General features: G+C 45.8%; 1 protein-coding gene across 5 annotated transcripts in view; it reads left to right on the top strand.

Moving 5' to 3' along the window:
* The window catches only part of HYDIN (HYDIN axonemal central pair apparatus protein), a 141,844-nt gene that overhangs the window by 9,545 nt on the left and 106,210 nt on the right, over nt 1-26,089 (top strand). For 4 of the 5 annotated variants that reach the window (XM_077453559.1, XM_077453550.1, XM_077453575.1 and 1 more), the window contains exons 2-8: nt 4,048-4,197; nt 4,705-4,830; nt 6,431-6,550; nt 9,051-9,185; nt 14,424-14,623; nt 14,891-15,015; nt 21,800-22,001. In XM_077453559.1, the coding sequence (XP_077309685.1) occupies nt 4,057-4,197; nt 4,705-4,830; nt 6,431-6,550; nt 9,051-9,185; nt 14,424-14,623; nt 14,891-15,015; nt 21,800-22,001 (1,049 nt within the window). In that variant the 5' untranslated portion in view covers nt 4,048-4,056. The remainder of the gene's footprint in view (nt 1-4,047; nt 4,198-4,704; nt 4,831-6,430; nt 6,551-9,050; nt 9,186-14,423; nt 14,624-14,890; nt 15,016-21,799; nt 22,002-26,089) is intronic. The other variant, XM_077453565.1, reaches the window with a different exon arrangement.

The following is a 26,089-nucleotide window of genomic DNA, read 5'->3' as shown; positions in this document are numbered from 1 at the left end:
CAGTTGAGTATTACACAAGTATAGGTCGGTGTAGATGGTGTTCAGGTTGAGAAGTACACAAGCACAGGCCAGGGCAGGTGATGTTCAGGTTCAGTCGTACACAAGTACAGGTCAGGGTAGGGTGTGTTTAGGTTGAGTCGTACACAAGTTCAGTTCAGGGTAGGTGGGGTTCAGGTTGAGTCATAGGTAAGTATTGGCCAGGGCAAGTGGTGTTCAGGTTGAGTTGTAGATTTTTAGGGTGAACTGCAATTTGATTGGCCAGTACTTCTTTCTATCAGATCTCTGCCTCCCCCTGCTGTCCATGCTGTGAATGTAGGACACTCTGTACAGGGCTAGTGATGGGGGCCATTCATATTACAGGAAATATCCCAAAATCTGAGCGTCAGGTCAGCTCTAATCCCCCCGACAGATGTAATCTGCTCACTAAGGACGGATTAACGTTCCTGTACCGCCAACCATCAACTGCGGATTTCAGGACACGCTTAGCGCTGCCCCTTCTATGTCTCCGCGCTCAGAGATTATAAATACATATATTATATATAGTACATCTCCCATCCATGTCCTCAGTATATATATATATATATATATATATATATATATATAAAATCTGAATATACATATAATAGATATAGTACATCCCATCTATGTCCTCATTTTATATATAGAGAGAAATCTGTATGTACATATACAGTAAATACAGGACACCAGGGATGGGTCCTGGACAACAGGTATATTTCCCCACTATTTGGGTTGTGGTCCCTTTAAGGGGGTTTGAAGCTGATGTTGAATACTCAGGGGTTCTCACCCATGCGGGGTAGGGTTACAGGGTAGTCATGCAATAGAGAGGAGAGGACTAACTTTCAGTGTTCTCCGGATTGCTAAATTCTTATTAGGGACTCGGAATCTCATAGGATCAAAGAGTTTTGGGTGGGAAGAACCTCCGCACCCTGATTACAGGGACTTTGGTCCTGAATGGGTTAACCCAGATACCTAATGCCGTGTACACACGAGCGGAATGTCCAACAGAAAAAGTCAGACAGGAGCTTTTCATCGTATATTCCGATCGTGTGTATGCCCCATCTGACTTTTTACGTCGAAAAATTCTGACGGACCTCGAAATAGAACATCTTCTAAATATTTCCGACAGAACCAAACCAATCGGGAAAACTGCTCGTCTGTATGCTGTTCCGATGGACCAAAAACGACGCATGCTCTGACGCAAGTACGAGGCGGAAGCTATTGGCTACTGGCTATTGAACTTCCTTTTTCTAGTCCCGTCATATGTGTTGTACGTCACCGCGTTCTTGACGGTCGGACTTTGGTGTCATCGTGTGTACGCAAGACAGTTTCAGCGGAATTCCGTTGAAACGCCATAGGAAAAACCTTCAGAGTTTATTCCGACGGGAAAAAACGGCCCTGTGTACATGGCATTAGAGTCCAGAAAAGGAAGAGGAAAGAGTCGGCACCCATCTGTGAGTGAGCTGAGTTAACAGAGTTTTGGGATTGAGCCACAGTTGCTGAAACTGAGCCTTCTCCTTGGGACCCCCGAAGCAAACGGGGTACCCCAAAAACCCCAATGTGGGACCAATCGATTGGCAGTGAGCCATTACCTTGTTTTTACCATTGAACCAGAGCTGTGGACTATTTTGTGATAATTTTTTTGCTGAAGTAAGCTATTTGCTTTTCTAGACTTTTCACATCTCACATAGTGGCAACTCGCGTTCTCTCTTGTGATTTTGAGTGTGCCATTTTCACACCATTCACTTGAATGGGTTGTTCTACACACGTTTGTTGTGTAAAAGAAGCTCATGCGTCTTTTTGGGTGATGAAATTTGCACTATTTTTAAATGTGGCAATTGCGGTGAAATTGCATCATGTTTGGGGTGCCAGTAAGAATAACAACATCAAATGTGCAATGCACATTTTACCACAATTTGGAATCGTGGGCATAATCACAGCGATTCTGCCGGCAATTCCAAATTGCCAATTGTAAATGTGGCAATATATAGTGTACTTTTATATAGTAATCCCGTAATCAGGATGTACTGGTTTAGAAGTGTCTAAAAGTGTACAGATTTATTTTCTTTAAAAATCAGCTGCAGTCTGAGTAAAAAAGCCTGTCACCTGCCAGCATGCTGCCGAGGAGGAACCTTGTTCTTTCTGTGAAAACAGGGGTCTCTCTCCCCCCTCCCTGAGCTCTCCAATCAGTAAAGGTCATGTTTTCTGAGGAAGGAGAGAAGGCGGATCTCTGTAGAGAGACCACTGCTTCCACTGGGTCCTTCTCTGAAGCATGCTGGCAGGATACAGGCTTTTCTTCTCAGGCTTTGACTGTTTTTTAAGGTGAACCAAGCGTAGACTTTGTACACTTATGTTTTTATGCAACTGGGATAGATTCCGCTGATTTAAACAGCCAGTTTAATTGGGCTTCATGACATTTCGAAGTTGTATCTACATATGTGGACACAGCCAGTATGCCAGCTTTTATTTTTATTCCTGAATTTACATGGCACTAACATAGTCCAGAGCACATAGAAATATTCACATCATTTCTTACAGCCAAAAGGGCTAACACTTTAATGTATACCCCATATACACACAGAAGAAGAGGGCTTCTATATCTTTAGATTGTGGAATCTGGAAGAAACCCACCCAAACATGGGTAGAACATACCGACTCTATGCAGATCTGTACTGCCGCGTACACACGGGCGGACTGTATGGCGTACTTAGTCCGTCGAAACACATTTCAGAGGACAGTCCGCTCGTGTGTGGGCTTCAGCAGACTTTTTCAGCGTGCAGTCCGGCGTACTAAGAATTTCGGATTTTTCGAAATTCTGTCCGTCGTACTTTGGTTTCAGCGGACAATCCGCTTGTCAGTATGCTAGTTCGACGGACTAAGAATGACGCATGCCCAGAAAGGATTTACACGGCGGAAGGGTGCTTTGCTGTGTATTGGACTTCCTATTTCTAGTCCCGTCGTACGTGCTGTACACGTCATCGCGCAAGCTTTCGTCGGACTGTTTGGGTATCCGTGTGTGGTCAAGTCCGTTCATTGGAAAGTATGACGGACTGTCCGTCGGATTGTATGACGGACTAAGTACGCCATACAGTCCGCTCCTGTGTACGCGGCATAGGGCAGGTGCACTAAGCACTGATATGTAGTACCTATGGGCTCCTGAGAGAGGGAGGCATATTAAGGTCAATAACTCGGGGATCATCGTGGCTGGAAGAACAGTCTCTTGGAGGGATGCCAGCTTTCCTGGAAGGAATCCATTATTCCCTCTAGTCCCATGTCACCATTTATTAAAGCATTGCCTCAAGTCATATTTTTGTCAACTCTGCTGGTAAAATGCCAGTCATGTGGCAGGTCTGGGTATCAGCTTTCCCGGGTACATCTCTGATATGACTTACTATTTGTTTTCCAAGTGATTGATCTCTAGAGGTGAGCCTTGAAAAAACTGTCAAGTGTTGTCCCTATATTCTCCATAGAGAGCTATTACTGGACCCCAGACCTCATTCCACAATATCACCCAATGTAGCCACTCACATCTCACCTGTGCACATCATCTCCCCTCCAACCCCGCCATAGTGGGGGGCTTGCAGGCTGTCCAAATATTTAATCTGTTTGTAGGTCCTCAGCACCTTACTGAGCATTGTATCTCTTCTCACATCAGTCTCTGCACCAGAAGAGCTTACACTCTAATCCCCCCCCCCCCCAGTCACACAGTATGAATATTATACATTATATAGCTCTGACATATACCGCAGTGTTGTACAGAGAACACTGAGTCAATCATATCATTCTCTGCACCAGAGAAGCTTACACTCTAATGTCCCCCCACAGTGACACACTATTAATATTAATATTGGATTCCAATTTTTGGTATGGACTGGTTTGGCACGGGTTTATGTCCCTATTAAGGAATAATATGAAAGATGAGATACATTTAGGGGGATGTCTGTTGGGGACAGGGATTGTTTATATATCGAGTGCCGTAATATCACCTCTCTCCCTAGTGAACGCTCTAATTGTGTTTGTATCTTACAGATGAACTGAATGTACCAGTTGGCAGCCATGCCAAGCAGCAAGCTCCAGGGGCCCCTGAGCTCCCTGCAGGATGTGCCCAGTGAATTCAGCAGCAAAGTCCTGGCACCGCGCAACCCCAAGCTGAGCAGACGTGAAGAGGCCGCTGTAACGGTAATAGCTGCAGCATAAATTGGGTCGGCGTTTTATCCGCAGTGGGGAGATTTAGGCGGACAGATGTTGGTGACTGAAACCTGGGATTATCTGGGCATAGACAAATGAAGGGAGACAGCTGTTCATGCAAAATGCCCGCTCCTTAGAGAATCAGCGGCATGCCAAGAATTGCGCTGCCACTCTGCGTCCAAACATGTGCATTGTGAGGAAGAAATCCAGTTTTGTAACAATAAATAAATAAAACAAAAGAGCTACATGAGCCAATCTGTAATGGAGTGGGCTTCCCTTTCAATGGACTCCAACTCTGATTTTCTTATACCCTCAGGCAGTCCTGTCACTTCTTCAAGGCCGGAGTATGGGGGTAGGGTAGGGGTGATCAGAGCATCAGGGTGGCATATGATGTGATGATTCATATTCATGGTGTTTTGGGAGTCTGTGGGGAACAGGATGTAGTTTGAGAAATGAGGGTACAACATACACTGTAATCACATATATTTTCTTTGGCAGCTGACCCCCTCTGTGTTCCTGAGAGAAATGTCACTAAGTACCGAGCAGAGATTGGCCAACACACGAGAGATGCATCTGCCGAAGATCATTGAACTGTTGGATATGAGTGAGACCACCCATCAGAAGGTGTGATATCTGCTAGAGCTACACCCATGAGCTTCCTGACCAATCACAAGCTTTCCTGTGATGTCAATTGTGAATTGTATTCATATACATGTATATAAAATCCAAATAAATGTAATCACAACTAAGAAACAATTACCGAGGCTGTGAAGGTCACTGGAATTCTCATCACCAAGGACAGATACATTTTCAACAATAAAAGTTTCAGATAGTATTTCAAAGAATCGTCCAAAGTGTATTAACTTCTAATACCAGTGCCGTGACCTTGCCTCCAGAGTAGTTCCTTTCTGCCAGGGGAGGCCCCAGATATCAGGAGCAGCTTGCGGAGGCCCTGGATATCAGGCCCAGCCTGGGAAGGCCCCAGATCTCAGACCCATCTCTGTGCCTGAGGAGGCCCCCTGATCTCAGGTCCAGTTCCTTACCTGGCAAGGCACCAGATATGCAGCCCAGCTCTGTGTCTGAGAAGGCCCTGGATCTTGGGCCCTACCTGAGAAGGCCCCAAATCTCAGGTCCAGTTCCTTACCTGGCAAGGCACCACATATGCAGCCCAGCTCTGTGTCTGAGAAGGCCCTGGATCTTGGGCCCTACCTGAGAAATCCCCAAATCTCAGGTATAGTTCTGTGCACGGGAAGGCCCTAGATATTGGAGCCAGTTTTGTACCTAGATCTTAGGCCCAGCTCTGTGCATTGTGAGGCCCTGAATCCCAGCTCCATCTCTGTGCCTGGGAAGGCCTCGGATCTCATGCCCAGCTCTGTACTTAGGGAGGACCCAGATCTCAGGCTCAGCTGTGTGCATGGGGAGGCCCTAGATATTAGACCCAGCTGTGCACCTTGGGAGGCCCCAGATCTCAGGCCAAGCTCTGTGCATTGGGAGGCCCTAGATGTTAGGCCAAGCTTTGTGCCTAGGGAGGTCCCAGATCTTAGGCTGAGCTCTGTGCTTGTTGAGGCCCTAGATATTAGGCACCAACTTTGTGCCTAGGCAGGCCCCAGATCTCAAGTCCAGCTTTACACCTAGGGAGGCCCTAGATATCAGTCCCAGGCTGTATGGAGGCCTCTAATTGTAACTAAATCCCAATCCCTCTTATCTCTATGGCCTGACCCTGGTCATTCAGCTGTCTGTGGCTGGTAGAGGTTATGGCTTTTGGCAGTTGAATGAAAGGGATTCAGGGATTAGGCAGTTTATGGAGCATAGCCTTAAAGTCAGGGAAGGTTAGGCCCCAGTAACAAAGTAAAACTAAATCAGAGGAGCACACAGGAGGCTTTCCTGGCTTCTTAAAGGTAATAATGGGCATCTTGTGGCATCCCTAGGCTATCCTTTAAACCTTAAAACAGATCCTGTGCTTCGCCCATGCAGGACTTCTTTTGTGCTGTTTTCATTGTTTTAGCTCACTTCCACATGCCACCAGGCATTTACTAACCCTCCAAGTATTTATACATTGGTGAATAAACCTTCCTGTTCATACCATCTCTCCAATACAAACTTACTATTGACAATTTATTCTTCCTTTTGTTTAGCCTTTTTCCCAATTTAGAGTGTAAGCTTATGTGGACAGTGTCCTCGTTCCTAGTGATTGTTTGTGTAATAATGATGGCTTGCCCTGCAGTTCTCGACAGTAGACTTGGACCAAGCCTTGTTCCAGCCCTTCCCATCAGAGATCGTCTTCCAGAACTATGTGCCATGTGAGACGTATGAGGTGCCACTTGTGCTGAGGAACAATGACAAGGTCAGGATAATGGTGTTTTATATCTTCCTCCTTTGTATACAATCTTTGTTTTACAATTAAATATTAAAAGACTACTTTACAAGTGAAGTTGTCCTCCAGAGTACAGCACACCTAGTAAAATACTTGACCTTTCCCACCGATCCAACAATCTTTGCTCTGTGATCTTACCTGGCACCACCCTGCCTTTATAAGGAAAACATCACATCTGTGTCCTCTTCCCACTGCACATGCATGCTGCTTTCCCATTTGTTCCTAAAACTCCAGTCAGTACCAGGACAGGGTTGTCTAAATCCCAGGGCAAGAATCCAGAACTGCGCCATCCTCCCCCACTGTTAATACATACCTTAGAATAGGTGTACCACCCTGCATCCATTCTTTACCCCCTTGCTTCACTGCGTGCGGGGCAGTTGTCCCTCCTGCCCACTCCTTGTCCCATCCCTGAATCCAGTAATTAGTTGGAGGCTGCCTTTAGTGTAGCTCATCTATAGGAATGAATGAGGCCATGGTGCATTTGTGAAGTAGAAAAAGAACCAGGCCAATACGATATCTATCACGACTGTGCAGTGAAGATCATGGAGGCAGGGAGCAAGGTAATTATTTAACCTACAGTCAGTGGGGCAATGGGTTTACTTAAGGGACAAAATTTCTAAAACCACAGTTGTCCTTTATTGCATGACAATGGATTCCTGGAGCACTGTGGGTTATCTAAGGAGAAAATAATGCCCAGCATGTTCACAAGTGACCCAATCAGCAGCACATGCTTATCTCCACTCTGCTCCATTTACAAAAATGCCTGGCACTTTCTACTATGAGGAAGCATGAGACACACTCTCTCCCATTTGATGGTGCTGGGGCTTGGTGATTGGCAGTTCATCCATCCTATGCAGCTACATGGGAGCCAGCAGAAAGTCCTGAGCTCTGTATAAGCTCCACGACATGACATATGTGACTAGGTAAAGGAAGGGGACTATTTACAGCTGGTGAAACTGACAAAGAATCACTTTAAACTTCTCTGTCTGAGGAAAACTCTAGGCCATAGGAGGTCAGAGGTCGTCTGATGTATGACAGTTGCTGCTCTGCTGTGACCCTTATGTTGATAGTACGCACCAGTATCCTGAGTGTGTCTAATGGTATGAATTAGCAACTCTGTAGGTAAACAACTACCGGGCGCCCTGTGTCCAATCCTGTTATGGTCACTCAGGAGCTAGAAGTCCGTATGCATTGGTAACATGAATTTAGGCAGCTGACAGGGCAGAACTGTCTGACATCAAAGGGGTCTCTCACTATTGAGTTTTGGGCTTCAAATATTCTAGGACAGCCTCGCTTGACCTTTTTCCCACAGCGGAACCGGTGCCTCAGGGTCTCACAAAGCGCTTGCTAAAAAATACTATGACATCCCGTATATTAGTGTGATCAGTGTCTTATATTGGTGGTCAGAGGAGAAAGGCCCTGTACATTTGTGAACAGCGAAATAAAGCTTCCATTACATTGGACACCTGTGTAAGAAGGCCACCACATCTGTTGCTGGTCAATAGGAATAATGCCTGGTTACACTGAGGGTCAGTAAGAAGAATATATCTTACTTTGGGAGTCAGGGTGAAGAATTCTCCTTAGATTGGGGATAGGTGGGAAGAATGTATCTTACATTGGAGGTCAGCGGGAACTCTTGGTTACATTAGTGGTCAGTGGGAAAATGCCTATTACACTTGGAATCAGTGGCAAGAGTGTCCCTTAGGTAGTCAGTGGAAATAATGCTCTCTACATGGATGGCCAGCAGAAAGAATGCTACTTAGTTTGAGGGGCAATGGGAAGAATGTCCCTTAAATTGGTGGTTAGTGGGAAGAATGCCCTATGTATTAGGGGTCAGTGGGAAGAATGCTCCTCACATTGGCGGTTAGTGGAAAGAATGCCACTTACAATGGTGGTTAGTGAGAAGAACGTTCCGTACATTGGTGAGCAGTGGGAAGAATACTCCTTACATTGGGGGTCAGTGGGAAGAATGTTCCTTACACTGGGGGTTAATAGGAAGAATGATGGTTACAATAATGGTCATTGGGACGAATTCCCCTTACATTGGGGAGTCAGCGGGAAAAATTCTCCTTACATTGGGGGGTCAGTGGAAAGAGTAGCTCTTAAATTAGGGGGTTATTGATTCCTCTTACCGACAGTTGAAAAGATAATTGATGTCAGTGATTACTTATTTAAGAGTGAGAGCAGAGGCTCCACTGGTTCCACATTGCTGGCCCTGCCAAGTGTTGTCAGCCCTGGACTACATTATGCAAGTACCACTATGCTGGTTATCAGTTTGCTGCAGCTCAGTCTCTGCAGCAACCCTGGTTGGGAAAGGCTGTTCTAACACATTCCACCTAAACATGGATATCAGGATGCCATAACATGACCCCTCTTGGTGTATATAATCTTTTCAAATGTAATAAATATACAATTTGTTTAGTATGCGTTCTGCCACTCTCTTATGCCTTTGATTTGGTCGTTGTTGCAGGTGCCGCGGCTGGTGAAAGTTGTTCAGGAGAATTCGCCCTACTTTTCAATCATCAGCCCCAATGATGTTTGTAACAAAGTGGCCCCGGGCATGCCCTCCACATTCCGGATCCAGTTCACCCCCGAGGAGAACAAGGTGACCAGAGGTGGACTTATGGGGGGGGGGGGGGGGGCGGTCTCACATCACTTTGGACTCATGAATTACATTTTTAGATTAGGTTGTATTTCATCTGACCTATAATGTGACATTATTCCCCATTTTCTCACATCCCAGGACACATTCTGCTTCTTGTAAGTCTTTTGTAAACAAAGTGTGCCAACCCCATCAATACACACAAGGTGTCCATATCCCCCAGTGATTGCCACACATTATACCCAGACCCTTAATAATACAAGGTTTATGTTTTCCCCTGGTGCATCAGGGCCATCTGTTGGTTGCACAGGCAACTTTAGGTGTTAAGTTCCCTTTAAGGAACTAATGTTTGTGTGTAAGTTTGTTTAATAAAACATTCAGTCGCCATGACTCAGCCTTGGGGAGATGCTCCCCTCTGATGCCGTTAATGTCTTAGAAAGTCTGAGAAATTCTGTTGCATCACCTGCACCAATAAACAGTATTCCCCCAGTGACTTGTCTTCCCTCGGATCAACTGCACACCCGGGACAAACGGCATCTGCTGGGACAGATGGTAACCACAATCCTGTGTTTAACCACCTTCACTCTACCCATCGTGACTCTGTCCATGAGTGATGATATCATATAAGAGAACTCTGACCATGTTCAGGAGTGATGACATCATATAAGGCAGTAGTTCTCAACTCCTGTCCTCAGGACCCACTAACAGGCCAGGTTTGCAAAATAGCTCAAATACATCACAGGTGATATAATTTGCTGCTCAGTGATTGCAGTATTATATATATATATATATATATATATATATATATATTATACAGTGCCTTGCGAAAGTACTCGGCCCCCTTGAACTTTTCAACCTTTTGCCACATTTCAGGCTTCAAACATAAAGATATAACATTTTTATTTTTTGTGCAGAATCACCAACAAGTGGGACACAATTGTGAAGTGGAACAAAATCTATTGGATTTTTGAAACTTTTTTAACTAATAAAAAAATGAAAAGTGGGGCGTGCAAAATTATTCGGCCCCCTTGCTTTAATACTTTGTAGAGCCACCTTTTGCTGCGATTACAGCTGCAAGTCGCTTGGGGTATGTCTCTATCAGTTTTGCACATCGAGAGACTGAAATTCTTGCCCATTCTTCCTTGCAAAACAGCTCGAGCTCAGTGAGGTTGGATGGAGAGCGTTTGTGAACAGCAGTTTTCAGCTCTTTCCACAGATTCTCGATTGGATTCAGGTCTGGACTTTGACTTGGCCATTCTAACACCTGGATACGTTTATTTGTGAACCATTCCTTTGTAGATTTTGCTGTATGTTTGGGATCATTGTCTTGTTGGAAGATAAATCTCCATCCCAGTTTCAGGTCTTTTGCAGACTCCAACAGGTTTTCATCCAGAATGGTCCTGTGTTTGGCTGCATCCATCTTCCCCTCAATTTTAACCATCTTCCCTGTCCCTGCTGAAGAAAAGCAGGCCCAAACCATGATGCCGCCACCACCATGTTTGACAGTGGGGATGGTGTGTTGAGGGTGATGAGCTGTGTTGCTTTTACGCCAAACATATCGTTTTGCATTGTGGGCAAAAAGTTCGATTTTGGTTTCATCTGACCAGAGCACCTTCTTCCACATGTTTGGTGTGTCTCCCAGGTGGCTTGTGGCAAACTTTAGACCAGACTTTTTATGGATATCTTTGAGAAATGGCTTTCTTCTTGCCACTCTTCGATAAAGGCCAGATTTGTGCAGTGTACGACTGATTGTTGTCCTATGGACAGACTCTCCCACCTCAGCTGTAGTTCTCTGCAGTTCCTCCAGAGTGATCATGGGCCTCTTGGCTGCATCTCTGATCAGTCTTCTCCTTGTCTGAGCTGAAAGTTTAGAGGGACGGCCAGGTCTTGGTAGATTTGCAGTGGTCTGATACTCCTTCCATTTCAAAATGATCGCTTGCACAGTGCTCCTTGGGATGTTTAAAGCTTGGGAAATCTTTTTGTATCCAAATCTGGCTTTAAACTTCTCCACAACAGTATTACGGACCTGCCTGGTGTGTTCCTTGGTCTTCATGATACTCTCTGTGCTTTCAACAGAACCCTGAGACTATCACAGAGCAGGTGCATTCATACAGAGACTTGATTACACACAGGTGGATTCTATTTATCACCATCAGTCATATAGGACAACATTGGATCATTCAGAGATCCTCGCTGAACTTCTGGAGTGAGTTTGCTGCACTGAAAGTAAAGGGGCCGAATAATTTTGCACGCACCACTTTTCAGATTTTTATTTGCTAAAAAAGTTTCAAAAATCCAATAGATTTCGTTCCACTTCACAATTGTGTCCCACTTGTTGGTGATTCTTCACAAAAAATAAAAATTTTATATCTTTATGTTTGAAGCCTGAAATGTGGCAAAAGGTTGAAAAGTTCAAGGGGGCCGAATACTTTTGCAAGGCACTGTATATAGTCTGCGTCTCCCAAGGTAATACTTAAAATCTAGCCTGTTAGTGGGTTCTGAAGACAGGAGTTGAGAGTGACTGATATAAGGGGACATTTACCATGTCCAGGAGTGATGACATCTTATGAAAGGACAATGACCATGTCCAAGAATGATGACATCATATAAAAGATCACTGACCATGTCCAAGAGTAATGACATCATATACAACCGGAATTCCGAAAAAAGTGAAATCTTCATAAAAACCGAATGCAATGATTTACAGATCCATATTTTTCTTGTTCAAATATTTAATTGGTAAAAGGGAAAAAAAACATTCACAAAACATAAATACATACAGTGTAGCCCCCAGAGAAGGGGAATATAGCTTAGGGTCCAAAAAAGTAAAGTTTAACTGTTTGGGTCACAGCCCACACATTTGGACAATGGCAAATCAAGGTAGAACATATAGGTATATAACTATTGTATTGTTCTATTATATTAGAGGTCAAGAAATGCCATGCATGTACACTAAGCTTCAGGAAGAGAGAACCCTCGAAGAGGTGGTAGCAATAGGTGGTAATGTGAAGCCCAGTGTACAAGGGGCATCTAACAATATAGGGATTAAAATGAGAGGAAAGAAGATTAACCATATGATAGATGGGAATGGTGATGGTATAATATGGTTATAAAGTCGGTCAAAGCCTTAAAACATCTCATTTAAATGAGATCAGGGCATGTCCTTATAATTAGAGTGGATTATTGTAAGTCTGGATGGCTAGTGTGTATGGAATCTGCCGGGGGGGAAAGGGTATAGGAAGGGAAAGATATAGGATGAAGAGAAGGAGGGAGAAGAGATGAGGGGGGTCCCGGAGGGTGGTGTGTTAGGGTGGAGTTGAAGATTTGTATCTGAGTGACTTGGGCATCATAATTTTCATAGCATTCAAGGGAATCTGAGGGGATGAAGTGGTCAATTCACAGCCACCATAGGCGTTCGTATTTGGGAATTTTGTCCAGTAGGACTGCTTGTATTTTGGCATGAATCATGGCTCTGGTGATTCTGTTTTTGGTTTCTGTAATGTTGAGAAGATGGGTTTTCCATGCCTTGGCTATAGTTTGTTTAGCCGCAGTGGTAACCTGCAGGAGGAGTTTCAATTGAAGATGGGTAATGTCTTGGGGTTTTTTTATTGAGTAAGGCTGTAGCTGGATCAGGGTCCAGTGAGCTAGTAAACAATATGGAAAGGATATGGAAAATTTCAGTCCAAAAGGTTTTAACCAATGGACAGGTCCACCAAATGTTTAGGTGGGTGCCTGCTTCTGTGCATCCGCAAAAGCAGAAAGAGGATTATGAGGCCATGAATTTGGATATCTGGGGCAAGGACAAGGTACCAGCCACAACCTTTTATTTTAATACATTTCTAGTAGTCTGATTTACACTATGGTGAGTTTCCTCTCCACTCTTTGGGTACATGATTGATGCCTTGCCCTGTATGCCCGCTGATTTGAGGTCACCCGGTTTACATTCGGTGCCACTTCATTGAGCTGCTGCTGGATATATGCCCAGATATTGATCAACGTTACAGGCTTCCTTAAGCTTGCCTTCCGGTATGCGTGCAATTTATGTGGTGGAGGTTCACATCAGCTGGTAGCGTTTTGTGTCAAGACGTTCATTTCACTTGCATGCAATCATTGGACTTTTTCTTTTATCAATCATTGGAGAACTGTTTACATTCATTGATTTAGTGGTACACAGACTGGCTTTTCTTATACCACGATCATTTTTATTACATTTGTTTAGCGCGGCTTCCTTTTATAATCTACTATACATTTGATATGTTTTCTATTGCAAATAAAATATGGGTCTGTGAGATTTGGAAATCATTGCATTATGTTTTTATGTAGATTTTACGCACCGTCCCAACTTTTTTGGAATTGGGGTTGGAGGAGAACACTGACCATGTCCAAGCGTGGTGGCATGATATAAGAGAACTCTGACCTTGTCCAGTAGTGATGACATCATATATGAGAACACTGACCCTGTTCAGGAGTGATAATATCATATTTGAGAGTACTGGCCATTTTTAGGAGTAATTACATCATATATAAGCATTGGCCATGTCCATTAGTGATGACATCATATCTAGGACTATTCCTTGTTTGTGTCTAGGGCTATTATCAATGTCTGCAACTGATTACATCATATACGAGAACTTTGGAGATATCAAGAATGATGACATCATATAAGGGGACATCATATACAGTATGAGTGCTTTGGCCATCCAGGAGTGATGACATGTTATGTGAAAGTCTTGCCTATGTCCAAGAGTGATGACTTCATATCTAGGACAATTCTTTGTGTCTGGGAGTGATAACGTCACATGTCAAATCCCTGCCCTTGTCCAGGAGTGATGACATCATATCTAGGAATATTCTCTGTATCCAGGAGTGTTGACATCACATCTAGGAGTGTTGTCTATGTCCAGGATTGATGACATCATGTTGCAGCCTGCAGAATGAAGGATTTCAAGTCATGAGGCCTGCAGGGATTTGTAGCTCATCCGTAGTTGGAGGGTAGACTGTTGTTCATTTCCATCTGTCAGACATTTTCTTATTGATCGTGTTTCTGTCATGTTCTTCTGAATGTTGTACCTGCTTGTTATGTGTCTTTATGTCTATTATAGATTTTATAATTATTGTAATATTAATCAGTATTCATATGACTCTGCTGTACATCCCCCATCCAGCCATTATTAGTGGTAAATGGGATATACTGTACATGACGTGTCAGTAATCTCATTATTGCTGTATACTTTTTTTCAGGATTATTTCCACCAAGTGATCTGTATTACTGAGCGGGAGAAGTTTGTCGTTCCGATCCAAGCCATTGGCGCTCGTGCTGTGTTAGACTTTCCAGATGAGTTCAGCTTCCAGGTGTGCCCTGTGAAATACAATTCCCAGAAAACTTTGCTGGTTCGAAACATTGGGAATCGCCAAGCTTGCTTCCAATTTCTGACAGAGAGGTACGTGTGAGAGCGCCAAATGTGGGGGGTAATAAAATATAATATGCGGATAATAATATGTGAAGTACTGACCAATATACCCAGTACACAGTCCCTCAAGTAAATCGAGCACATGGCGCACTTAGTATACCGAGTACACAGGGGATACCGTGTACCCACCACACAAAGTTATCCAGTAAACCCAGCACACAGGGGGTCCAGTATATTTATTCATTCATAAATGAGACCCCCTCCATATATTGACCATTTTGTCTCCATGTGCTGTAGACCATTCAGTGTGGAGCCGTTGTCAGGAACACTGGACATTGGGGACAGCATGCAGGTGACGGTGGAGTTCCAACCCCTGGAAGTCGGAGATCACAAAAAGAATCTACTGATCCACTATGATACAGGTGAGTGACGGAACACCACAAGAGTGTCTAATTGTTTATTGTCAGCCAAAGAAAGGTCAGAAATGACTAAATGTGGATGTAGGGAAGGGCCATCTAAACCTATAAATCATAGATTTCTCAGTGATAGGAAGAATAGCTCTGACTGTCACTGTAAGATCTGGAAAGATTATTTCCTCACTGTGAGGATAAATTAGAAGTTTCCACGAGAGTACTGTATCAGAGACGGCACAGAGACAGTAAGGATGCCACACTCCCAACTTTTTGAGATGGGAATGAGGGACACCTATCAGCAAAAGTATGCAGGCATAGGACACACCCCCTGCCACACCCCCTTAAAGGAGAATTGTACAAAAAAAAAACAAGATTGGTTGAACCCACAAGTGCTTTTTTTTACCACTACTATTCCTTTATATTGGCCTTTCGAATTTACAAATGCAGAAATTTAGAAATCAGATGAAAGGTTTAGCGCTGGAAAACACTTTTTGATAGATAAAAAGTGCATTTTATATACAACTATATAGATCAGACCAAAATGAGGGACAAATGAGGAGGAATGAGGGACAGAGGGACATTGTTCCAAATCAGGGACAGTCCCTCAGAGTCAGTGACAGTTGGGAGCTATGTGATAAATGCCCAGTTACAATAGGTTCACACTGTAGCGGGTCCTGCCTGCTGCATTTTTACATGGGCACAGGGGCCTATTTATTTGAATGGAATGTTGACCTAGTGGGAAATGTTAGATTAAAGTACAACTAAACAAATCCCAGATCCAATAACTATGTGTTGCACAATCCTCATAAAGTAACCAAAAACAAGGTTTACCTCTCCTGACTGAGCCAAATTCTCCATCTTTTGTGACCCCCCCCTTCTAGACAGCTCACGGTGGGAGGGTTTTAGTAAAAGTCAACCCAAAGAGCAGTGGGCAGGACTGGGCATGGTCATGTGCTGAATGACAAGCTACAGGCTTAGAAATTAAAGCGGTTGTATAGTCAAATTTTTTACTTTAACCTACAGGTAAGCCTATAATAAGGCTTACCTGTAGGTAAAAAGAATATCTCCTAAACCTGTACAGTTTAGGAGATATTCCCCTTGCAATGAGCCGCTGAATTCACGCCGAGGGAACATGTCAGCTCCCTCGGTGTGGACCAAGTGAAATGCCGGCGCCTCGTTCTAAGGTAAGTATTTCATAATGAGCTAGTATGCGGGTTCAGCGGGTTTCAGCGGGTTTACTCCCGCTTTAATGCTGAAAGCCACTCCCCTACATCTTCTCCTCCCACTATAGTGCAAGTAGGCATAAGCCATATCGGGGGTTGCCAACCGCCAGTAAATTTACTGACAGTTTGTAAAAATCCGTGATTTTTTTTTTTTTAAATGCTAGTAAATATCAGGGGCTGATAATTTCATGATGTGTTGACTTTTTAAGTGTAAATCAAGCAAATTACTTTGTTATAGGTATTGTCAGTGTTTACATATCATGTTTATACTGTTCAAATATTCACTGTGTTAGTTTTTAATAGTTTTGTAATTTCTCAGGTTACCAGTAAAAAATGTGCTCTGCCAGCAAATTTTCCATGTTTTGTCAGTAAAAAATGCTGCAGGAGTTTGGCAACCCTGACCCATATAATAGTGACAAAACTTATAACTTAAATTAGGAGCAGTGCAGCATTGCTGTCACCCCATCATGGGAAGCTGGACTTCACTGGCAGGATCAACGGGTATTTGTAGGACTTTGCAGCATTACTAGGTGGAAACTAAGTGCAGATGGACTTATAATTAGGTGATACAGCACATATTTTTTCATGATAGGCCATAGCTCTACGTTGAGGCTGAATTCACACTTCTGTGCTTCCTCAAAATGTGTTGCAATGCCATTCGTTTTGCATGGCATTCCAACACACCAAGGCACACGTATGTTGTGACACACTGCTACACACAGCAACACATGTGTTGCCATGCAATGAGTTACTATAAAAAAGCCATATGCAGTTTCAGACATGTGATTATGTGTTTTCAGCCCAATAGGCTGCTTTAATGCAACACATGCTAAGGCATAACATAACACATGATAATGCACAGTAAAGAAGTAAATGTGCCCTTATGCTGCGTACAAACGACCGGACTTTCCGGCAGACTAGGTCCGACGGTCTTCTGACGGACTTTCGGAGCAAACGGACTTGGCCACACACGAACTGAGTAAGTCAGTTAGTTTTGAACGTGATGACATTAACGGGACTAAGCAAGGAAGTTCCAATAGCCAGTAGCCAATAGCTTCCCTTGCGTCGTATTTGGTCCGTCAGACTAGCATACAGACGAACGGTTTTCCCGATTTTAGTCAGTCAGAATTGAGTCCATCAGATAGATTTGAAACATGTTATATTTCTAGGTCAGTCTAATTTTTTTTTCGAAAAACGATTGGACTAGCCCACACACAATCGGATTGTCCGATGGACAAATCCCCTCGGACCTAGTCTGCCGGAAAGTCTGTTCATGTGTACGCGGCATTAGGGGTAGTATAGGGGTCAGGTTAATGTTAGCCCTTGTACACACCGTCGTACATTCCGATGGAAAATGTCCGATCGGACCGTGTTGTCGGATAATCCGACTGTGTGTGGGCTCCATCGGACTCTTTCCGTCGGAATATCCGACGGACAAAGTTTTAGAGCTGGGCTATAAAACTTTCCGACAACATGATCCGATCGGACTTTGTCCGATTGTGTGTAGAGAATTCCGATCGGACAAAGTGCCACGCATGCTCAGATCAAATTCCTAGACCAAAGCTATTGGCTACTAGCCTGAATGTAGTCCCGTTCTAATGAAATAACGTCATCACGTTACGTACGATCGAATTTTCCGACAACTTTGTCCGACCGTCTGTATGCAACACAAGTTTCGGACGAAATTCGACGGATTTTGTTGCCGGAATGTCCGACCGTGTGTACAGGGGGTTAGTGTTAAGCAGGGGAGGGCTGGCAGCCTTAAGCCTGGGGGGCAAGTCCAGTCAAGTGGCCCATTGAACCACTGAATCAGCTCACCACCCATCTACACCACATTCCCTGTACAGAGAGAGAGGGAGACTGCTCCACATTGCCCCAAAGAGAGATAGACTGCTTGACACTGCCTGCACAGAGAGAGACTGCTTCACACTGCCTGCACAGAGAGAGACCCCGCTTTACACTGCCTCCACAGAGAGAGACCCCGCTTCACACTGCCTGCACAGACCTCGCTTCACACTGCCTCCACAGAGAGAGACCCCGCTTCACACTGCCTGCACAGAGAGAGACCCCGCTTCACACTGCCTCCACAGAGAGAGACCCCGCTTCACACTGCCTCCACAGAGAGAGACCCCGCTTCACACTGCCTGCACAGACCTCGCTTCACACTGCCTCCACAGAGAGAGACCCCGCTTCACACTGCCTGCACAGAGAGAGACCCCGCTTCACACTGCCTCCACAGAGAGAGGCCCCGCTTCACACTGCCTCCACAGAGAGAGACCCCGCTTCACACTGCCTGCACAGACCTCGCTTCACACTGCCTGCACAGAGAGAGCAGTCACTTTCTGTGCAGGCACTGTGAAGCAGTCAGTCTCTGTACAGGCAGTGTGAAGTGGAGCAGTCTCTCAGAAAGAGACTGCATGCTTGCCCCCAGAGAGACTGAGAAAAGAGCTGGCCCCTTCCCCACACACAGTACACAGACCAATGAGGCTGCAGGAAGATGAAGACTAAAGACTGTGCTGTCACCAGGGTGCAGGTTCCTCCTGTCTCAATTGCGGATAGTAAGAAATGCACATGCAGGCGCATGCCGGAGCACAGGCCAGATTAAGGGCATTGTGGGCCTGGTGCTGCAGTGGAGCAGGTTTAGGAGTGGCATGGATATGAGTTAAGTAATGTCATATCCCAGCTCTTGCCCAGACTTGGTCACAGCCCCACAGGGCTGTAATGTTAGGGAAGCCCAGAACTTGAATTACCAAGCTTCCGTAAGAGCCGTGTGTCGGTGTGTGCTCTGAGGTGAAAGTTTCCAAGCCATCAGAATACAGTGATCACTGCTGGCAGCTATAGCAGCCAGCACTGATCGCTAAAAAACATAAAGACACGCTGGTTGTACTGTCAGTTGATGGAGTCAAATTCTGTACAACCAGTCTGCACAGAGATAGATTGAAATGTCTGCTGAACCGGCAGAATTTCAATCTGTCTATTGTGGCCTAAGTCCACCAGTCTCTGGGTTTAATAATATCATCAAATCTTCTGAAAGGGGGGCTCCACTTAGGTGTAGAAATTCACTTTGAACTCCACCTTATTTCCAGAACTCTCTTTAGGGTCCTTTAACACTAAAGGCGCTGTACAGGCGTTTTAGTGCTAAAAAATAGCACCTGTAAAGCGCTTCTTATGCCACCCCAGGTTTCCCACTGGGGCGGTGCGCTTGAAGGACATTCTGAAAAGTCCAGCAAGCAGCATTATTGGGGCGGTTTGGGAGAGGTGCCCAGCCTATTGAAATGAATGCAACACGGCCCTTTTTAACACTTTCTTTGGCCACTAGTGGGTGTTAAAAGTGCCCCGGTAGCACCACTAAAACAATGATAAAGCGCCACTAAAACGAGCAGCACTGTACCACTACCGCCCACATCGCCCCAGTGTGAAAGTACCCTTTGGTATTAGATGTGCAAACAAAAAGGTGAGACCACATCTAATACCTACAGAGAGTAATCGAAATAAGGTGGAGTTCAAAGTGAACTGTGTCATTACCTGCAGGGATTGGCATTTAGGGGGGTTAAAGCAGGCAGGGATGAAATGTGATATCAACTATTCACTGCCTGTCAAATGCCTCTGAAAAGTGACCTGAGCATGGATCACTTTTCAGAGGAGTGGCAGTGGCTGCTGCAAGTGAATACAAGCATTTAGGCTCACACTGGTGTGCTGCGGTTTGGCTGCAGTGCGGGTGTACTGGCGGGTGTCACACCCCCTCAGACTTCTTTTAGGTTACTCATTGTTGCTGCATGTTCTGAAAGTGCAGGACGTTTTGTGCACTTTCAGAACATGCAGTAAAAATGTGCATCCTCTATGTCCCAGGGGCAACATGCAGGATGACTGCCAGTACACCAGCACTGCAGCCAAACTGCAGCATGTCAGTGAGAGCCCTCAACATACCACCTAGCCCTAGGAGGGCAAAGTACTGGCACAGGCTGCTAGAAAAAAACTCTTTGGCTGCAGAGAGGAGGAGAGAGGAGGAGCTCACTTACTTGGATGGTCCCAGCCTCCCAGGAGCCTCACTGGATTCCAGCCAACTGCTCAGATTGAGCAGAGAGCAGTTCCAGCCTCTGCCAGCCAATGGTGTGGAGTAGGGAGGGGCTGGGCGGGGCTGTGCTGTGTAACACAGACTGTCAGCCCTGACATGAAGACATCGCTGGCTCACAGTACTGGACTCGGCCAGCTCAAGAACTGTGCATGTTGCGGTTTTGAGCTGACGACACAGCAGCCTTTGCCACTGCGTATCAGAGCAGCCCAGGGGGCAATTGCATCCCTGCCCCCTGGCCCAGCCCTCCCCTGGTGTTAAGTCAGTGAAGGGGTAATTTTTCAGCTCAGAAAAAGGATTAGGGGGAGGGACCTGTCAGAGCAAAGGCCTGCCTGTTCTTATTTACTGAGCTGAAATCAAAAGTGCTTCTTCTCACTGGGTGTTGTGGATAAGCAGTACAAGCATACCCCACTTTTAAGTACACAATGGGGTTTATTTACTAAACCTGGAAAGTGCAAAATCAGACTCTCTTCTGCATAGAAACCAATGCGCTTCCAATTTTAATTACCAAAGCATAATTGAACAAACCGGGGTTAGTTTTTTTTTATTACATCTGTATAGGAAAAATACCTGTTAATCCTGACAGAAATCCAGTGAGCTTTATAACTTCCTGTGCTCTTTACCTGTGCTGCACTCTTATCAGTTACAATGTTCCCAGATCTCTCTGAGAACTACAGTACACCTCCTGATGAGGAGAATGGGAGAGGTTTGGTAGTCCTCTCCTAGGTTGACAACATTGCTCTTCCATAGATAAAATCTCGAGGGGATTGTTGTTATCCTAGGACAGGAAGTGCGTTACTGGCAGGACCACCAGGTAAAAATAAAGGAAAAGGAGGCTAAAAAAAGAAAATGAATGCACCCACCACATCTAAGGACTAGTTAGATAAGAAAAATATAACAGAGGATGTACCCTCAGAATTTGATGTCTTGCTGGATTTTGATCCAGTGTTCTTGCATCACTCTTGACCTCAGAGCTTCGCCATCTTGGCACTAATGGCAGGACAAAGTTCCTTAGCACTCAAGGTGCAAAAGCCAAAATGCTCCCCTCCCTGTTTCCCCTTCATGAGCTGTGGGCCACTTCAGCAGCATAGGTTGCCCTTTTTTGTGCCCCCCCTGCTTAAATTCCCAAGGCAGCTGCCTCTCCTGCTCCCCTCCTTGGCTTGGCCCTGCCTGGCGCTCTTGTTGTACCCAGCTATTCCTCGCACTGTAGACTTACAGTAGATCCAGCTATATCAGGATGTCCAGTGTGATCCTATGATGGGATCAGTGTTATCTCTGCTGATAATTGCCCCTATCAGAGCTCACATCAAGCTGTCTGCTTTGTGGGATAAATGACAGTTATCTGGTGACGTTATGTGTGTGACACAGAACAGGAGGGATTGCATGTAACTGTGTGTTACTTGCATGACCTGCTCCATCCCATCTCATCCACATAATTCACATGTGTGTATAATCTACAAGTCATTTAGTGATGTCATCACGTTTGTCTCCTTCTCAGGGGAAGATATCTGTGTCGGTCTTCACGGCGCAGCGACTGATATCAACGTGCGGCTAGACAAAAACTCTCTCACCATTGAGAAGACCTTCTCATCTTTAACCAATCAGAGAACAGTTACCATCTTCAATCGCAGTGACATCATAACACACTTCCAGTGGAAAGAGCTTGGCACCCGTCAAGAGGAGGAGGCTCAGAGACAAAGGTAAAATTTCCCCAGTCGTTTGTGTCTCTGCCTACAATGGTGAAATATCTCCACAGTAGTTTGTGTCTCTGCCCCTCCCACAATTGTGAGATTTCCCTGCAGTAGTTTGTGTCTCTGCTCCTCCCACAATGGTGAGATTTCTCTGCAGCATTGTGTGTCTTTGCCCCTCCCAAGATGGTGAGATTTCCTGCAATAGTTTGTATCTCTGCCCCTCCCACTATCGTCAGATTTCCCTGCAACCGTGTGTGTCCCTGCCCCTCCCACAATGGTGAGATTTCTTCCTGCGCTGGTTTGTGTCTTTGTCCCTCCCACGATGGTAAGATTTCCCTGCAGTAATTTGTGTCTCTGCCCCCCCCCCCCCCCCAGTAATTTGTGCCTCTGCCCCTACCACAATGGTGACATTTCCCTGCAGTATTTTGTGTCTCTGCTCCTCCCACAATGGTGAGATTTCTCTGCAGTAGTTTGTGTCTCTGCCCCTCCCTCAAGGTAATCATAAATCTAAACTTCTCAGTTATTTGAGATTCCCAGTAATGGAGACTCTGTCACTATTCTTGTGGGAAGCCAGCTTGTGATTCATATTACCAGAAACAATGCAATTCTAAATAGATCATTCTTGATGGCGTTAAGTTGGATTGTTACTCAGTCTAGACGGTTAGTGTCCGTCTTTCAGCCTCCACCATGGCGGCGGTGGCTTCCTCCCATCTTGGGCTGCCCTGTGTAGTCTGGGGGCACCCAGCGGTCAGTAATTCAGCGTGACTCCACATACACACATTGTCTGATTAAATCACATAGATTGGAGAAACTCCGAACATAAACATAAGAGTCTTAGCGAGTTGCAGCGTATCTGTTGCCATTGTATATGTTAATACGAAGTGGCAACGCTGCACTAATTGCTCTTCTTCTCCATTTAATATTTAACATTTGGATGAGCCATTTCCGAGCCATCCGCCCAGTAATTCCTGCAAAGTGCTGCCTGTCAGATCGGGACCTCTCATGCGGGGGATGCCGGATGGAAGCAGCTTGGAAGGGTTAATAGGCGCCCTACATCTGGGCCATGGTGTGCCTTGGAGGTACGCAGCTGAGAGACGGCTCCCCTCTGCTCCATATTTAATGACATTAGCCAGAGATGAATGCCCCTGTGCTGAAGAAAGCACTTTAACTAACAGCAAAGTGTCCTCACTTGGCCGGCCGCCGTCATGCCATGTGTGTTCAATGTGGGGGTAGGGGAGGGCTACGAGCAAGCTGCTGCACAACTACCACAAGTCCCAGCATCCCCGCAGCCTGGTCTAGTCACCTTATAACAATTGCTTTGTGTGGAGCTGCAAAACGCTGCCAGTGCTGGACCAGAGGTCATTCAGAATGGGTGGTGCTGTTCATAACCAGTAACAGGGAAGGTAGTCTCCAGCACTCCAAAAAATGCCTTCTCCAGACCTATTCTGAACTCACAGAATTTCACATAAGTCAAACAGCCACCGTTTTAGAGCCTTGATGCTCCATTCTTATGCAGCACCCTGGTGTTTAGGCAGGGTTGCTAATAAATTTAATTTGTCAGGTATTAATCATCCTGGCTGATTGTTAGAAGATCCACTGATTCCTCTCTAACTCTAAATTGCTGCACCTTTTATGTTTTGTCACTAGGTGGCGCTTGCTGGTGGCATTAGATTGACAAGTGTGTAGCAAGGACAGACTATGGATGGATGGGTGTCTCAGCCAATTGTCAGGGGTTTCTTGAGTCCCTTGTCCTGCTGGGAGAGCCTATTTATATAGGTGGAGTCAGGTGAACGCGTTTCTGTGCCACCTGGATGGCTGTCTGGGTGGACATGTATTATGCTGCCCCAGGCTGCTAGGCCAGAAGCCCGAGACCTATTCTGGGGACATTTGTCTGCTAGGCTGTCTGAGGGCCTATCCAGAAGCAGGAGAAGCAGCGCAGGGTTGAGACTGCAGGATTGGAGTCCAACCAAGAGTAACGCTTCAACCGGACGGGGGAACCAGTCATGGTCGGAGGTAGAAGGGAAGCTGTCGCCACTAAGGGACCATCCACCTTGTTATTGGAAACCACTGTGAGTAAGCTGGAGTCAGCACTAGAGCAGTCTTCTCACCAGCCAGAGACGTTGAAGAAGTGTGAAAACTTCAGCGAGTGCCAAGCCAGGGACCTAGCGGGTCAGCAGGGGTGACGCTGAAGGAGTATATGTGAGAGCCAAGCCATGGACCCAGCAGGGAAGCGGGGTTGACACTTGAGGAAGATACCAAGTTATGGAAGTGGAAGAGCTCAGGGGATCTAGTGGCGATTGGGTCTGAGAGTCTAGTGAGAGACTGGGAGCTTGGTGAGTGAAGACCTACAGTGAGAAACTGTAGAGTGTGAGGAGGACTATTTGTGTTACCAATAGTTAAATACAACTACCGTTAGTGACCGTTACAAGATTTGTTGCCATAGGAGACAGCAGTCCTACCTATACAGAAGTGGTGTCCGGCTGGAGGCCTTCCACTGTATAGCTGTGTACCTATACAAGTCTCGGAGTCTGCCAATTGTCATTACATCTACTTAAGGATGTCCTGGCCCTTACCCCCTCTCCCCCACAGTTCTTGTTCAAGAGACAATAAATCTCTTTCCATTATACCCACTATGCCTAGTAAACCACTCTACAAAGAAGGATGTCAGCTCTCCCTGACTCTGGAGGTCACTATTAGGCCTTTGGAGGTCCGGGACCTTGCTACACTTAAATGTTCACTCTGCCAACCTATGGAACAGAACCTACGAGGCTCTGAAACGTCTGTGTGTTTGACCTATGTAACGTTATGGGGTTGATTTACTAAACACAAATAGACTATGCACTTTGCAACTGCAGTTTCTCCAGAGCTTAGTAAATGAAGTAAAGCTTCACTTTGCAAAGAACCCAGTCATATGCAAGGAAAATGTAACAGCATTTTTTCTTGCACCTGATTGGATTAGGGTTGTCACCTTTTCTTCAAGCTAAACCCGAACACTTTAATAGCGCACAGCAAATTTTTACCTCTCCTTAGAGACCCCCCATTAGAACAGAGTGCCCTTATATCAGTGCCCTATTAGATTAAAGACCCCCATTATATGAGAGTCCCTTTATATCAGTGCCCCCTAAAGACTTCCATCAGTTCAGGAATCCCCCTTTCACATTAAAGTCCCCTTTAGATCAGGAGTCCCCCTTCATCAGGTTTCGGGAGTCTGGAGTCCCCCTTTACACCAGGAGTCACCCTTTACATTAGGAGCACTGTACTGAGCATCAATGGTCCCACTATGAGATCAGAGTCCCCCCCCCTTCACATCAGAGTCCTCCCTCACAACAGCAGGGGCCCGTTATATCAGTAAATCCACATATCAAGGGCCCCTTTACATTAGGAGCCCTCCTTAAATCAAGAGACCCTCTTTCAAATCTCAATTTACATTAGTAGTCTTCTTTACATCAGTACCCCGGTGTGAAAGTAGGGGGCAGAGTGACAGGAGGGTAGCAGTGTGTGACAGGGGGGCACATAGTGACAGGAGGGGGGGCAGAGTGTGACAGGAGGGGGATGCAGAGTGTGACAGGAGGGGGATGCAGAGTGTGACAGGAGGGGGATGCAGAGTGTGACAGGAGGGGGATGAAGAGTGTGACAGGAGGGGGATGCAGAGTGTGACAGGAGGGGGTGCAGTGTGACAGGAGGGGGCAGAGTGTGACAGGAGGGGGAAGAGTGTGACAGGAGGGAGGAAGGGATGCAGAGTGTGACAGGGGAAGGTGCAGAGTGTGACAGGGGAAGGTGCAGAGTGTGACAGGGGAAGGTGCAGAGTGTGACAGGGGAAGGTGCAGAGTGTGACAGGGGAGGGTGCAGAGTGTGACAGGGGAGGGTGCAGAGTGTGACAGGGGAGGGTGCAGAGTGTGACAGGGGAGGGTGCAGAGTGTGACAGGGGAGGGTGCAGTGTGTGACGGGAGGGTGCAGAGTGTGACAGGGGAGGGTGCAGAGTGTGACAGGGGAGGGGGAGGGTGCAGAGTGTGACAGGGGAGGGTGCAGTGTGATAGGGGAGGGTGCAGTGTGACAGGAGGGGGTGCAGAGTGACAGGAGGGGAAGCAGAGTGACAG

This window comes from Lithobates pipiens, unplaced genomic scaffold (genome assembly GCF_037356315.1).
Source record: "Lithobates pipiens isolate NorthernLeopardFrog02 unplaced genomic scaffold, aLitPip1_a1.2 Scaffold_10, whole genome shotgun sequence".
In the NCBI taxonomy this organism is placed as follows: domain Eukaryota; kingdom Metazoa; phylum Chordata; class Amphibia; order Anura; family Ranidae; genus Lithobates; species Lithobates pipiens.
The sequence above is the reverse complement of the archived record's forward strand: the minus strand, read 5'-3'. Positions and strand labels throughout refer to the sequence as shown.